Source organism: Clinocottus analis, unplaced genomic scaffold (assembly GCF_023055335.1).
Source record: "Clinocottus analis isolate CAN_PGR_092001 unplaced genomic scaffold, fCliAna1.0.p SCAF_5, whole genome shotgun sequence".
NCBI classification, from domain to species: domain Eukaryota; kingdom Metazoa; phylum Chordata; class Actinopteri; order Perciformes; family Cottidae; genus Clinocottus; species Clinocottus analis.
This window is the reverse complement of record NW_027176207.1, coordinates 9,983,350-9,997,905: the sequence shown is the minus strand read 5'-3', so window position 1 is coordinate 9,997,905 and position 14,556 is coordinate 9,983,350. Positions and strand designations below refer to the sequence as shown.

Genomic DNA, 14,556 nt, shown 5'->3' with positions numbered 1-14,556 from the left:
GCTGCACAGCTCCTTCAGACACCAACTGATTCATTCCTGGTGTCTGAGGGAAAAGTACCGCAAGTCCTTTCTTTTCTGCTGCTGTCAGGCTTCACAATAAGCTGAACCACCAGTAGGCCACGAATCACTTTGAACACTTCTGAACACTTTAATTCATTCATCAATATCTAATACGTTTAGTACATTTCATTTTATTAAATAGAATATAGAATATAAAAATAATAGAAGAGCGATAAAACAGAAAACCTGCATTATAAACTGGAGATGTGGGGTTTTAAAAAGTGGACATTTAGCAGTTGGGGAGTGTGTGCAGTGTGGCCACTTGGCTGGGATGGCCGTCACAGCAGAAAGATGGTGTGGAAATCCATTATGGAAAATGTAATCTATTGAGTTGATATTACATTTCAGGATATTTTGGGTATGTTGTCCGTATTTTCCCAATTATTGTTTTTGTCTCTCTCTTGAGTTCCTCATGTTTATTGAAGTACGATAGTACGTTGTTTGACTCTCCCTTTAAAGACAATATAGCTGTCAGCTTAGGAGGTGGGTTGTACTGACAAAAGAACGCTTTTAAACTCTGCTGGTTTGCTATGCAACATTTGTTTGCACCATATTAAAATACATATGTGGATTCCGTCAATTTGAATTTAAATATAGTTTTGGTGAATAGTTTTCTAATCTTAAACTCTCAAATCTTCGTCGTCATAAAATCCAGGAGGTGGCTTTCTGTCCGACCTGCTGCAGGCTTTTCAAACAGAGCTTGCGTCAGATGCTAAGGTTATAGGCTATAAAAACAATTTTGATCACACCAGATCCCTCCTCAATAAATATCTGAACAATAATAATAATATTAAAAAAAAACACTTGAACTAATCTTTTAAATGTTATGTCTTATTAGTTGACAATTATTAAATATATGGCAGCAAACCCAACATGAAAATACTCACAAACTGACTGAAAAAGCAAAGACCAGCTGCCCAATAATCTAATTTAATATGTTTTCATTTCACTTGATGTGTGGTACAACTGGTATACAGGGCCAGAAATGCTTCAATTTGAGTGTAGAGGAAAAGTACAATACCAATGCTATTTTGCTCTTTTGCTCTTTTTCTCTTTCACCCTTTTACTCTCTGACTGAGTCTTTTAGTTTCGATGGGAAAATAGTGATATCTCAAACTTTAACACAATGGAAAGGAAGTAATATTATCACTTTAATCAGACTTGCTGATTTCACCCTCTTATTCTCTCCATTGTGCTAAATTAGATCATCAACTTCTGTGAGAATATCTTCTGTTAGTCAAATGAAAAATAAAAGGTTTAATGATTTTTCTACATACCTTATATGTGTGTTGTTTTGACTTTTAGTTATCAGGGCTTAATTTGGAGGACGACAGTGTGTTTGCTTTAGGGTTGTTTTTTACACCACAGATCAATAAGAGGAAAATAACTGCCCTGGTTACACAATGTCTGAATTCAGATACTCACTCCCTCATTCGAGCAGAAGTCACAAATACAGTATACTATATCAACTTCATGAGACAATAGCACACTTCTGTGGTGTCCAGTCTGGTTTGTAATTTTGCATTCACACTATTTTCCTTATTGAATACGTTTGAAGCTAAACAGGCCACCAATGCTAAATGTAGTCTGAGTATATGTCTTGTTTTTTTTAAATTAAATAAATAAATAAGTTGCTGATGGTGGGTGTTAAATGTGCTACATAACTGGAAACTCAATATATATATTTTGACTTGTATAATAATCATGTTCATGTTCTTAGACAGACAGGACAGAGATCAGCCGTCACAGTTTAATGATTATCACAGCTGAGTGTTGACCAATCAGGATGCCCGATGCCTGGGGGTCAACGGCTTCAAATATCTATTGATCCTCTGCACACAATGCTGCACATTGAATTGATGCACTCAAACTCATCTGACTATAGTTCACTGTTGTTCTGAATCAAAATTCCACATTTTTGGTTGTTCATAAGTATCAGATTTTGGGTGAGTAGACATGAAGCCAGCAGTGGGCCTGCTGGGCCTCGTCCTCCTACTGGACTTCACCTTTGCTGCAGAAGGTAAGTCTTCCAAATTGTCTTTTCTAATTTAACTCATGCCAAAGCTAAATGAAATGTTACAATATGTATGTGGTTACATTGTATAAATATACATTATTATCATTATATTATTAAGTTGTAAATAATGTAACATGTATTCATTACTATGACAGTAATTAATCATATATTTTCCCCTATATTTACCATGCTGTGTCTGATAAGAAAACAACATGAGGTTGTTTGCTTTACTTATTTCCAGTGAAAAGCAGCTTTTTATTCTTTGTATTTTAAGTGTTTTTAAGACACTGTATTTTACATTATGTGTTCATCAAGTTGAGTTGGGAATCACTCGACTCAAATATCTGGTATCTGTAAATAAAGTATACAACAAGCTCCACCTCGAACTGCTACATCAGTAAAATGCTATTTACCGTAACCAACACATGGATGAATTAGTTCAACATATAACAAAATATTATGAATATATATTGTAAATTTCCCCACTTCCTGACTAATAAAGGACAATATTATCAGTCAAATGTAAAGTAAATGCTTGTAATGGAGTATTTTGCTCTGCTATCAATGTACTTTTTTACTAAAGTAGAGGACTTCCTCCACCACTGTTTGTCCAAGTCTGCACTATGTCGATACATGTCATGCCATTTGAAACAAACAAACTGCATTCCCTCAGAGTCCTGTGTGGGTCGCTGTGGCTCCTTCGACCCGCAGACCAAATGCCAGTGTGACTCCTTGTGTTTGTACTATGGGAGCTGCTGCGGGGACTTTGATACCATCTGCCCTAAAAAGAGTCTGTACATCAGTAAAATACCATCTCACGGAATAAACTGTTTGCATTTCAATGAACAAAGTTTCTTGCTTTTGTAAATGAATCACTTTTTACAGAAACACCTTTGTGTGACACAACGTGCGTCATTTCTGCCCTCAGCTGCTCGTGGCGATACCTTCGAAATCGATGAAACAGAAGCACCAACGATTATCGTAGACCGAGCAACTCTCCCACCAACCTTCAACACTATCACGACTGCCTCTCCCACTTCCGTCCCAGGACCTGCTCCTTCTGCTCCTTCTGCTCCGTTTGCTCCTTCTGCTCCTTCTGCTCCTTCTGCTCCGTTTGCTCCTTCTGCTCCTTCTGCTCCTTCTGCTCCTCCTGTCGAGCCTGACGGAGAGGCCTGCAGTGGGCGACCTTTTGATGCTTTTCTGCAGCTGAAGAATGGCTCGATTTATGCTTTTAGAGGTGAGCCTTGATGTCCACAAAGGGTTCTGTCTTATAGTGTATGTTGTATTAAATCTGGACATCAGTACCCTTGACTGGACAAATCTGTGCAGACTGGACATTTCATTTGACAGTTTTACATTTTTAGCATTGATAGTTTGTAGTTTATCCTGGTTAAATGCATTGAATTGAGTCTCTTATGGCATATTATATATAAGCCTGCTTTAACTCATAGGTGAATACTTCTTTGAGTTGGATGACAAGTCCGTACTTCCTGGTTACCCAAAACTTATCCAGGATGTGTGGGGCATCTCCGGACCCATAGACGCAGCTTTTACACGCATCAACTGCCAGGGAAAGTCCTATATCTTTAAGGTAGAAACTTATACCTCTCTAGAGCCTGCAAGCAGTGAGTCTTTATATTCAACTGGAGATGTATTCTGACTACTCTTTACATGGGAAACCCAAATCAATATAATAGATATTTTTTATAGGAACAAACATTTGACTGTGAAAAAGCAAAAGAATCCTGTACGTTGTTGCTTATTCACTTTAACAATGTTTTAGTTCTCAAATCTTCATCAGCTAAAATACAAGGTGCTCACTAAGCCAAACAGAACATGTTTTTATGTGTTATCTTACCATTGGATCAGTAATGAAAATAGAAGTGCATTGTGGCAGCATCAAACCTCCCTGCTTTGTGCGATGTCTTTATGCTCCTTCAGGGAAGACAGTACTGGAGGTTTGACGGTGATGTTCTGGATGAGAACTATCCGCGGGACATTACCGTCGGCTTTGATGGTATACCAGATGATGTTGATGCCTCTTTTGCAATCCCAGCACCAAGTCACCGTGGCAAAGAGAAAGCCTACTTTTTCAAAGGTAACGTTGTTACGATGTGTGTGATGTTTCTCGGTATTCAAACGCTCCTTGACTTTGATGGCTTTTGATCATACCCAACATAACCACTGAATAAATGCGGTGCTCAACTTGCTGAGTTCAACTCTAAATGAATAGCAATATAAAGTAGCCTCACCTTTACTAGCTGCAACAATAACGTGATACTTCAATGCATGTAGATTTTGAATCTTATAATATAATATACACGATTCTAAATTGGGCAATTCTGCACAATGAGTACTTCTACTTTTGGAACTTTTAGTATACTGTGATGTTTCTACTTCCTAAAATACCTGCTCAAAGGGAAAGTACCTTGTGTCATCATTTCATACAGGTGAAATCTTAGTAACTAGGACATCCAAAACGCTTTGCCGTGGACAATAGATGTAACCATGGCAGGACCCCGAAACTGCAGCAGCAAAATGAAACTCAGGCATCACATTTATTATTTTGTGACATGTCAACATTAATCTGTTTCTCTCTTCAGGGGACAAGTATTACCAGTATAACTTCAGGCACCAGCCTTCCCATGAGGAGTGCGTCCGCATGAGCTTGACCTCCCCGTCTGTGCTGTTCACTCGATACACAGACCTCTTCTGCGATCAGACATGGGAGGACTTCTTCAACGACCTCTTTGGAAGCTCCTGTAAGGCTCTGCTGTGTTTGTGTGTTCCATTGTGTTTTTACACGTGTGTTTGTTTCCAATCATCTGGCATTTTTCATCCTTCCTCAGACGGCAGTCACCAAACAGGGCCTCGCTTTACCAGTAGGGACTGGCAGGGCGTCATGCCATCTGTAGACGCTGCCATGGTGGGACGAGTCTACCTCAGCCCAAAACCCATGCCATCTTCTCCTCCATCAGCGAGGAGGCGCAGCAGTCGGAAGAAGACCAGCAAGAAGCGTGCCCAGCGGAGAAGGCAGAGTCGCCAAACGTTCTTTGATGAATTGTGGGGCTTTGATGATTTGTGGGGTTATGACTACGGCGACTACAGCGACCTCTTTGAGGAGACCCCCACACAGGAGTACAAAAGCACCCCCGTGCAAAATGTGTATTTTTTCAAAAAAGGTATGAATACATGGAGTTATTTTTATTCCTTGGTCGGGCTTGGCTGTGTTTCAACACAAAATAATTACAGGAATGAAAAAGATTGTTATATTTGAGCTTCATCCTTTAACATTGTACTCATTTGTGTGTTTCTTATCTTTTTATGATGGCAGATAAATACTACAGAGTGGATCTGCAGACAAAACGTATGGACTCTGCTAACCCTCCTTACCCACGATCCATTGCAAAATACTGGCTGGGCTGCAAGCATGAAGAGACACCTGATGCATCAAGGGCAGAGAAGAGATAGGCCATCTGGAGAAATTCACTCTGTTTTAAACATGCTTCTTAGTAAGAAGTCTTAAGGTCATTTTAATATGACCTTATAATAGCTGCTGTTATTTTTGTTGTTTGCCTTTCATTCAGGATGAATATCTCCTCGATGTCCCCTCTATATGTAGGTGGATAGGCTAAAATAATGCATGCTTTAATAATAAACTTCAGATTTTAGTTCTAAGAGTGACTTGTTAATCTTCTTGTCCAAATGATAGTCAACACGCATATGCACGCACGCACATGCATGCACACACACACACACACACACACACACACACACCTAATGCATGCCCTGTCTCGGTATCATTACGTGCCCAACCTTACCACCGACCCTACCCCTTACCTAAACAGAATCCCTGCAATAATAAATGGTAAAAAAAACAACAATGTGCTCTCAAAAAAGATTTTTTTTTTTTTTTACAAATGGTCATATTAGTAGAAGTGATTATTCTCTGCCACAAAACTGCAGACTGGCTTCAATTGGTATATTCTTACGTAGCCTGTTTTTACTACATCTCTAAATGAATAAAAGATTGTTGGACAGTAACCTGGTGATTGTGTTTCCAGTCTGTCCAGCAGACAGTTGCTCTCTTGAAAGAGGTGCACCCTCTGCTGGACAAAAGTGAATACATGTATGATTTTATATGTACGTGTAGGCAGACCCATGTTATTTTACATCTGTCATCCTATGAAAATAATTCACTGTGGCACCATATTCTGTTGTGTTTGCATTCATACACCACTGATGCACGTATCCTGCATAAATACGTAATAGACAATATACTCTGTTAATTCCTAAAGTCTTATATTCTGTTTTGTCCTATTTTGGCTGCTAATTTAGTTTAGATGTATGGTAGAATTGTGAATTACATTATCCTGACTCCAACAGATCCTTCACTGGACAACAACAACATGAGTTGTAAAACGTTTGCAAATGTATTGCATAATCAAAAACGACTTCTGATTGGATGAGAGATGAACCACAAGTGTCGTTCTCATGACTGTAACATGGATCTCTATAGATAACCGTTTATCCCAAAACGTCCAAAAACAACAACAAACATAAAAATATACACTATCGAAAAAGAAATATTGAAAACAAAAAGGTCCCGCTGGGATTCGAACCCAGGATCTCCTGTTTACTAAACAGGCGCTTTAACCAACTAAGCCACGGGGCCGGTTCATTGGAGAGCCAATATAAGCCATTATGAATAAACACCATGTTGGTATCGAATAAATAAGTTTTATTTGTAAAGTCTCAACAATAATCTGTAAATGTGTAAATAACAATAGTTCAATTCATTTAATTAACATCATAACATATTTTCTTTCAAGCAGTCTCACTATAAATACTGTATATCTAAGTATATTTCTAACTTTACAAAACCAAAAAAAAAAAAGATTTACAGTCAACCCAAAAGATAGTCAATCATTGCCGCGGAAATATCCACATCCGATGGATTGAATTCGCCCAGCTGCTGAAAGCAGAGCTCGGACAGGATGTCCATGGATTCTTCAGTGCTGGATAAGCTCTGGTGGTCCAGCTGACTCTGGAGGCTGTCCTTGGGTCCAGGCTGTCCGACTGCAGCGCAGCGGCTACCAACAGGCTGGGGTCCCTGTGAATCTGCGAGGAAAGCCTCAAATTCCTCCGTCAATTCCCATTCACTGAGCCCACCCTGTGGGGACATATCATGGCAGTAATCAGAGAAGTCTGGGGTTTGGTAGTAGTGGTCTTGGGGGGCTCCCAGGAGACCCGGTCCATGCGGGGAGCAGCCCGTAGCTCGGTCGGCGGCGACAGGGGATGTAGGTGCGGGCAGGGTTATGGCTTGACTCACCGGTATGGTTGAGAGCCTGGTGGATTGAGGTAGACTTGGAGCAGGGTACCCTGCTGGGGACGGTGGGCAGGGAGTAGGAAGGAAAGAAGGAACCAATTGTGGGAATGATGGACTGGGAGATTGGGTGTAGGAGACTTGGTAAAAGTAGTCTGTGGAGAGTTTAGGCACCTCTTTAGTTGGTTTCTTGCTCTTAAAATAGCGTGCGCGTCGATTTTGGAACCAAACCTGTGAGAACGAAAGACATTTGGTTATTTGTATCACACGGTGATCCAAATACGCATTAGAAGTTTGAGAAGCATGTGGCGTACCTGTATTTTAGACTCCGGTAGCCCAGTAATAGATGCAAGAGACTCCTTCATTTTAATGTCCGGGTAATGTGTGGCAGAGAAGGCCCTCTCCAGCTCGCTAAGCTGAGCCTTGTTGAAAGTTGTGCGCTTCCGGCGGCTCTGAGTGTCTGAGCGCGTCCTGTGGCGAGCATCATGATGCACTGTAGGGAGAAACAAATATTTACAGTTATTTATTAGTTTTTCTGAGCTCCCAATTGAAAAAAAAACACATGCGTAACTCCATTTGGTAATACGATAATAAACTGTAGTATTGTATTAGTCCAGCAGTGGGGAAATTTACCGGGTTACAGCAAAAGGGGTAAAGTGCAAAAGACAGTACAAAAAAACTATGCATAACGACTTTTGGAAATGGTTTAAACCTATCTATGTCCATACTTTCAATCAAAATGTAAGAGAACTGATGCATTGCTTGATCTCATCCACTACAATTGGTCGACTGGGCCATGTACAAAAATATAAATAAAAATCAATCACTCACCTCTGCTGGAGTCCTGTGCGTAATGGTTGTTGTTGTTGTTGTTGCTCATGTCTGGGCATGCAGCGGGCCAGTAGTGTCCCAAGTAAAACGTGTTTATTTCGGAAACATTACAGCCAGTAAAATCCAACCCGAATGCCATTCTCTTCTGCAGCGTTCAACACAAAGTAAAAGAGGGGACGTTGCCTCATGTCTCCCCACAACACTGCCGATTAAAGGATACAAGACGGTTTTATATGGCTTGACAGACCCAGAACGCCCACCCACCCACCCCGCGCCCCCCTCCAATCCCTCTACTGCACCCCACCCTCTGGCACATCTCAGTGGATTTGCCAAGTCTTACAAACGCGTGCCTTTGATGTGTTACACACCTTTACACTGCTTCGGCTAATAGGTGTCTGTTTGATCCCCACGACCCGTTAATGCGCCTATTTGGCCGAGACAGAGCTCGTCTTATCCCGCAGGAGTGTCAGGTCACACTGAGATCATCTGTTAAATATCTGCATCTAAGTTGATTTGTAGCCTAACAACATTTCTAAATTGCCTCCCTGTTTCGTTTGTGGGTAAATGGAAGACTGAAGAAATAAGATATGTGTGCAATGTGTAGCCTCAGTCAATATTTAAACCTAAAGGTACTTCACAGGGCTCTCGTTCAGAAAACTAAAATAATACATTCGGATACATAAGGCTAATAACCTGACAGGTGAAGCAGCAATCACACTTTTCTGACACTTCAGTCTGTGGCACATCCTCTCCTCCACAGCTGCCTCCTGGTGCGCATCAGAAGAAAAACATAGCGGAAGTGTATTGAAGAAGCTGCCGGAGTGTGAGCCTTCAGTCAGCTATAATGTGTTGAGGTGACAAATCGGGTTACTTTTTCTGCTTCCTGGTCGTCTGTGTTTCCACCGATCGAGACATCAAACCACCGGATAACGCACAGTCCAATGCACAGCCAGTTCCCAGGCTAGTGCCAGACTCACAGGGTTTGGACCATTTGAAACTGAATTTAAATTTATAAACAAAAGGAGGGCTCAGAAGGTTAAAATATAAGACGGGCATGAGAATGTATTCAATTAAATTGTGCATTTAGCTTTTTTAATGTATTGGAAACAAAAAATGAACTAGAAGGACACGTCATACATTCTGTTGATTTTCTCTTGTCAGGTCATATGAAGACGCACGTGATGTAAGAAAGGATTTGGGGTCCTAACAGTCTGAAGATGAGACATTAACACGGGTGATTGCTTCACATCAGAAGTGAAGTATGCACATTCACGCCTCCTCCCACGAACAATGATACTGACGATCATAACTCAAACTACTGCTGACCATCACGTGACTTTAATTAAGGCAGCTCCCTATCGATACCAAAAATTGATGAGCTGGTGAAGCAGAGGCACGTGATGATGGAGTTTCTGTCACCCCTGACCCCCTCCGCCTGTAAATGTTTTATTCATAGGCTCGATATCTGCAGATTACCCCTACTATATACATTAGCCCTGTTTTAATTGACCAAGTTAATATAGCATACTGTTATTCCAATGTTCCACAATAGAGGCACAAAAAGAGTGAGAGGTGGAAAGAAGCCACTAGATGGCAACGTTAGACAGTTTATTAATCAATCTGAAGTAGAAGGGATATATATATATATATATATATATATATATATATATATATATATATATATATATATATATATATATATATATATATATATATATATATATATATATATATCCCTTCGAAGGAGATAACTGTATATGAACTGTCAAATATTGCCATCTAGTATAGTATATATACACTATATATAGTATATATGTATATACTATATATAGTGTGTATATATATATATATATACATGTGTATATATATATATATATATATATATATATATATACATATGTATATATATATATATATATATATATATATATATATATATATATATATATATATATATATATATATATATATATATATATATATATATATATATATATACTAGATGGCAATATTCACTTATGGGAGATTTTGGAGCAACGTGTCTCCTCCACCGCCATCAAAACTACAATTGAGGGACTATTATCAGAAGAATGCTGTCCAAACCAGAGAGAAAGAGGGAGACAAATATTAACTCATATTGGTAGCTAAATACAACAAACAGTCAACATTCATTTCTTTTATTTTTTAAAGTATTTTTCACTAGTTAAGTTCCAATGAGATTTTGTTTTGTTATACTTTCATGTTATCTCATTCTACTTAAACGTTTGGGGTCAAATATACATATTGGTTTTAGACTTCATTTATCTTTACTTCTCTCACATTTATGGAGTGACACTCTTCATCTCCCTTTGAGTTTTCAACCCTCCAAACTGAATATCCCTAACCTTACCATGAAAAAAGAACTCACAATACACAAACTGTGCTTCTCTCTGTGTCTGAACGCTTCACCTGCCGCACTCAGGTGTGCATGCAGAGAAATGCTGGTCTCCGTGTCCACACTCCTCTCTAAGAAATCAGGCTTGACACTCAAGTGTGAATGACGCTGTGGTCTCCTCTCCCTCACCTCCATCCTCGCTCCATCCATCACAATACACAAACACCATTCTGCAGCCCGCTGTTTGATGTGGAAACTACGTCCACATTTCCTGTCAACCTGAGAGATTTTTGTGTCTAATCCGTGTGCTGCATGGCTGAGTGAGATGGTTACTCCTTGTATTGGGTCCTGCGCTGAAAAAAAGTTTCACGTGATCTGAGAAATAGAAGCTGAGTGTGATTCCAGCTTTGCTGGCGATAAGAGAGTATCAAAATGCGAAGGGAAGGGAGGGAACACAGGATACAAGAATTCGGAATAAAATGAACCCATATCTCGGCTCAGGAGGAATGCTGAGGACACAGACATTTTCCTTCAGCAGCATTTACAGCTCTGTGATCTAACATGTCAATGAGATTTAAGCTTTGTATCAAAGTACAGCCAGCAGGAGGGTAGAACGCTGTGGGTTTAGGCTGGATCATTCCTTGTTTACTCAAACAAAACATTGACATATGATGTTGTCTCATTTAAAACTATGAACCATGAAGACTAAGTCCATTACAGCAGTAGCCAATGTTTGGATAGTCGGTGGTGAAGATATAAACTTAATATGGAAGAGGAAGGTTCAAATAAACATTTTACAGACATTGAACCCCTTTATAAATACAATAACATGGAAAGCCTGGAAGGAGTCTTCTTTTTATTCACATTAAGTTTGTCCGGACTGAAAACATGCATACTCAAACAGATCTGACTCTGAATAAGATCTGTTTAGGCTAATCTTTGTGTTTGGATGTATGCTTTCCTGTTGACATATGTCGCAAAGAATTACAGGCTAAAATTTAAAAGTAAACAAATGAAATCTTGTGGACTCAGGTTTTATTTTGGATTTTAGCATTGTTTCTTAGGGACAGGAGAGATGACATTGTCCCTGACGGAACAAGAGCAAATATCCTTATTCCAGGATCTCCAGGAAAATCACATTACAATATGGCCTGTAAGCCTTTTATTAGTACACATACATTGCTGATGGGCTTTTCTGACTGTATTTAAATTTACTCAAGGCACTTTACATGGTAAAAACAAACAATAGAAGCAATAACAATGTATAAAAGAGAGATGGGACAAGAACAATGAGAAAAAATAACAACTTCAATAGCCTAAAAGCAGATTGAAATACATTATTTTTAAGTGCTGTTTTGAGTCGTGAGTGACAGAGGATGTCTGAGGTGATGGGAGAGAGGTGGCAGCACTGGAGATGGAGGCCCATCCCCCCAGGTATGATATTTAACAGTGTATTGTTGCCAGTTGTATTAGCAATCAATATGGCTCTTCAAATTGGGATAAGAATATTTCATCATTATAAAACTTTAAAAAAAAGTATATTCCTTTATTAATTCCACAATGGGGAAATTATTCTCTACATTTTATCCATCCGTAGTAATTAATAAGCAGTGTGCTGCTGTAAAGTTCAGCGTGTATTAAACTCGACCGTTAAGACAAAAGTGAATTATTCTGTGCATTACTTACACAACTTCCTACACAACGTCCAAAAAGTAATTACTTCGTATGTACTGTGTCATATTTATGAGATGCTAAGTTATAATATAAAATAATTAGTTGTGATTATGAGATGCTAAGTTATACTATGAGATAATAAGTCATATTTATGACAAGCATGAAAAATATAAATTTCTTCATAAAACTGTATTTTTTAAATTTGTATTTCCCTGATTTGAATGATCTTGTTGTCTATATGTAGTTAATAAAATATGCTTTAATAATTGTCCAAAACTATAACACTAGAATAATGAATGTGCTTATGCAATTGGACATTTAGTGGAAAAATTTGCGAATATAAGTGTCAATTATTAATTTAACTCTTTTATTAAAATAAATTCCTTCAACTATTTTCAAATTGAACATTACAAGAATATAATATTAAACTGAACAAAACAAACTGTATGGCACTGGACACTTAATGAATCCAACAATAATACATTTATTATTAAAGGTAAATGTGTAACATTGCCAGACTAGTCTAGTCAGCATGGATGGCAAAAAACTTGTATCTCTAGAACGTATAAAACTTGGCTAGACTAGTCAATCTGGATGGAAACTAATTATCTTACAGCACTGGTTACTGAACTGATATGGAAATAAACAATTTTGCAGTTGCCATAAAGTGATTAATGTAACATGAACTGCTACTGCTCACATATACAGCTGCAGAGTGCTGCATACGCATAACTGAAAGCACTTGCACCTCCCAGGGCAACATTTCTTACAGGAACACTTGGCCAGTTCCTGACACTGGCTGCGATGGGGGTTATCGTCGACCAGCCTACTGCCATTTCTCTCCTTTCTGTGTCTACTCCCAATCAGCAGGACTCATCTTCTCTTGTAACACAACAATGAGTGCTTTCACCTTTAAATAGAAAGATCTCTGGCACTCTGTGTCTGCTCATGATGTCTGCTGATGGTTGTGGCATCTTAACCGGACATAGTTTCATATTCAGCTACAAGACAACCCAGAGGTCCAGCTCCATCGTGCTACATGGTCTTCTGTTCATCCAATTGCTCCTCCATCTCATTTGATAACTGCATTTTTTTGCTCATGGGCTTGGTTAATCTCCTTGGCCACTTCTGGATGTTGATGCTCCAGAGACACGAAAAAAAAGTTTTACGTGATCGTAAAACGTTAATACATCATATCTCAAAGGTGAATGTGAATCCATCGTCCATAGTTGACATTGTTTGTAAAGAAGTAAGAAACTAGTTCTGAAAGAGTTCCACGATACAAGTTGAAGTTTTCTTCTCTGAATAAGCGGGTCAGAGTGAAAATGGTGAGCTCCATGTCCAGCACCAGACTCCAGAACTTGAACTGTGGACTCGCACGCTTCCGTTATTCACACCAGTCTGCCAAGATAGTATTCAATATATCAATCTCAGAAGAACAGTGGTCAAGGAATGCTTCCTTCATTAGTTGGTACAGGCTGTGATCTGATGGGCATTTATTGTCCTGGTAACACTTGATACAGACAGAAAGGACTCTGCAAAAGGTGTCTCACAATCCTTGGAATGACTGTGCCCTTTTGCTTCTTCTTTATACTTTGAAAAGCAGTTGAACTGCAGGAGCTGCGAGATAGAAAGGTCTGACTTTGCTCCTCCATGTTAGAATTGGGACTTGATGTCTGCACCATGTGCTATCGTGCAAAAAAAAAAATGGAGAAGAGATGGTGGCACAGCTTGTTCCAGGTCTACATTGAGAAATGTGTTGCTGAAATTGGACTTGTGATGAAGCATGTCCTGTCTGCCAATTGCAGTAATTTTTGCCAGATGAATTGCATCACCATGCTACTGCCATTTTTTTTTTGTCAGAACGCTAATAAAGTAGCATATTTAGCTCCAGGGTACTCAGAAACATAGGAATAGACACCAAGATCATTCAAATCGGGGACACAAACCTGGACTTGACAGTTTTTTTAAGAAAACACATTTTTGAAGACTCAATTGGTGGCCACCTTGAAAAATAACCGCCGTCTTGTGTTTTTGAATGATCAATCGGGCAGATTTGACCAAATACCTCTGGAGAACAACTCCAAATGTCATGCTTGTATCCAAATTTGCACAATTCTTAATTAAACATGATTTGATCTGTCCCACTAAATGGCCCTAAACTCTAAACACAAAATACATACATACAAGTATGCCTGGCTGCAGCTGGTGGTAATGCCATTACTGTTGCAGCCATTTTTGCAAATATAAGTACTCGACATGTATGCTAACTGG

At 39.1% G+C, this 14,556-nt stretch overlaps 1 protein-coding gene and 1 non-coding gene across 2 annotated transcripts; one reads left to right on the top strand and one right to left on the bottom strand.

Annotated features, from left to right (window-relative positions):
* The first annotated feature begins 2,016 nt into the window (after nt 1-2,016).
* Nucleotides 2,017-5,548, top strand: vtnb (vitronectin b). Its single transcript, XM_068601188.1, has 8 exons — nt 2,017-2,080; nt 2,751-2,867; nt 3,006-3,314; nt 3,529-3,668; nt 4,019-4,175; nt 4,681-4,839; nt 4,927-5,259; nt 5,412-5,548. Exons 1-8 carry the CDS (start codon nt 2,017-2,019, stop codon nt 5,546-5,548), a joined length of 1,416 nt encoding a protein of 471 aa, XP_068457289.1.
* Nucleotides 5,549-6,678: 1,130 nt separating this feature from the next.
* Nucleotides 6,679-6,752, bottom strand: trnat-agu (transfer RNA threonine (anticodon AGU)). Its single transcript has one exon. It is a non-coding gene; the product is annotated as a tRNA-Thr (tRNA).
* Between the last annotated feature and the right edge of the window lie 7,804 nt (nt 6,753-14,556).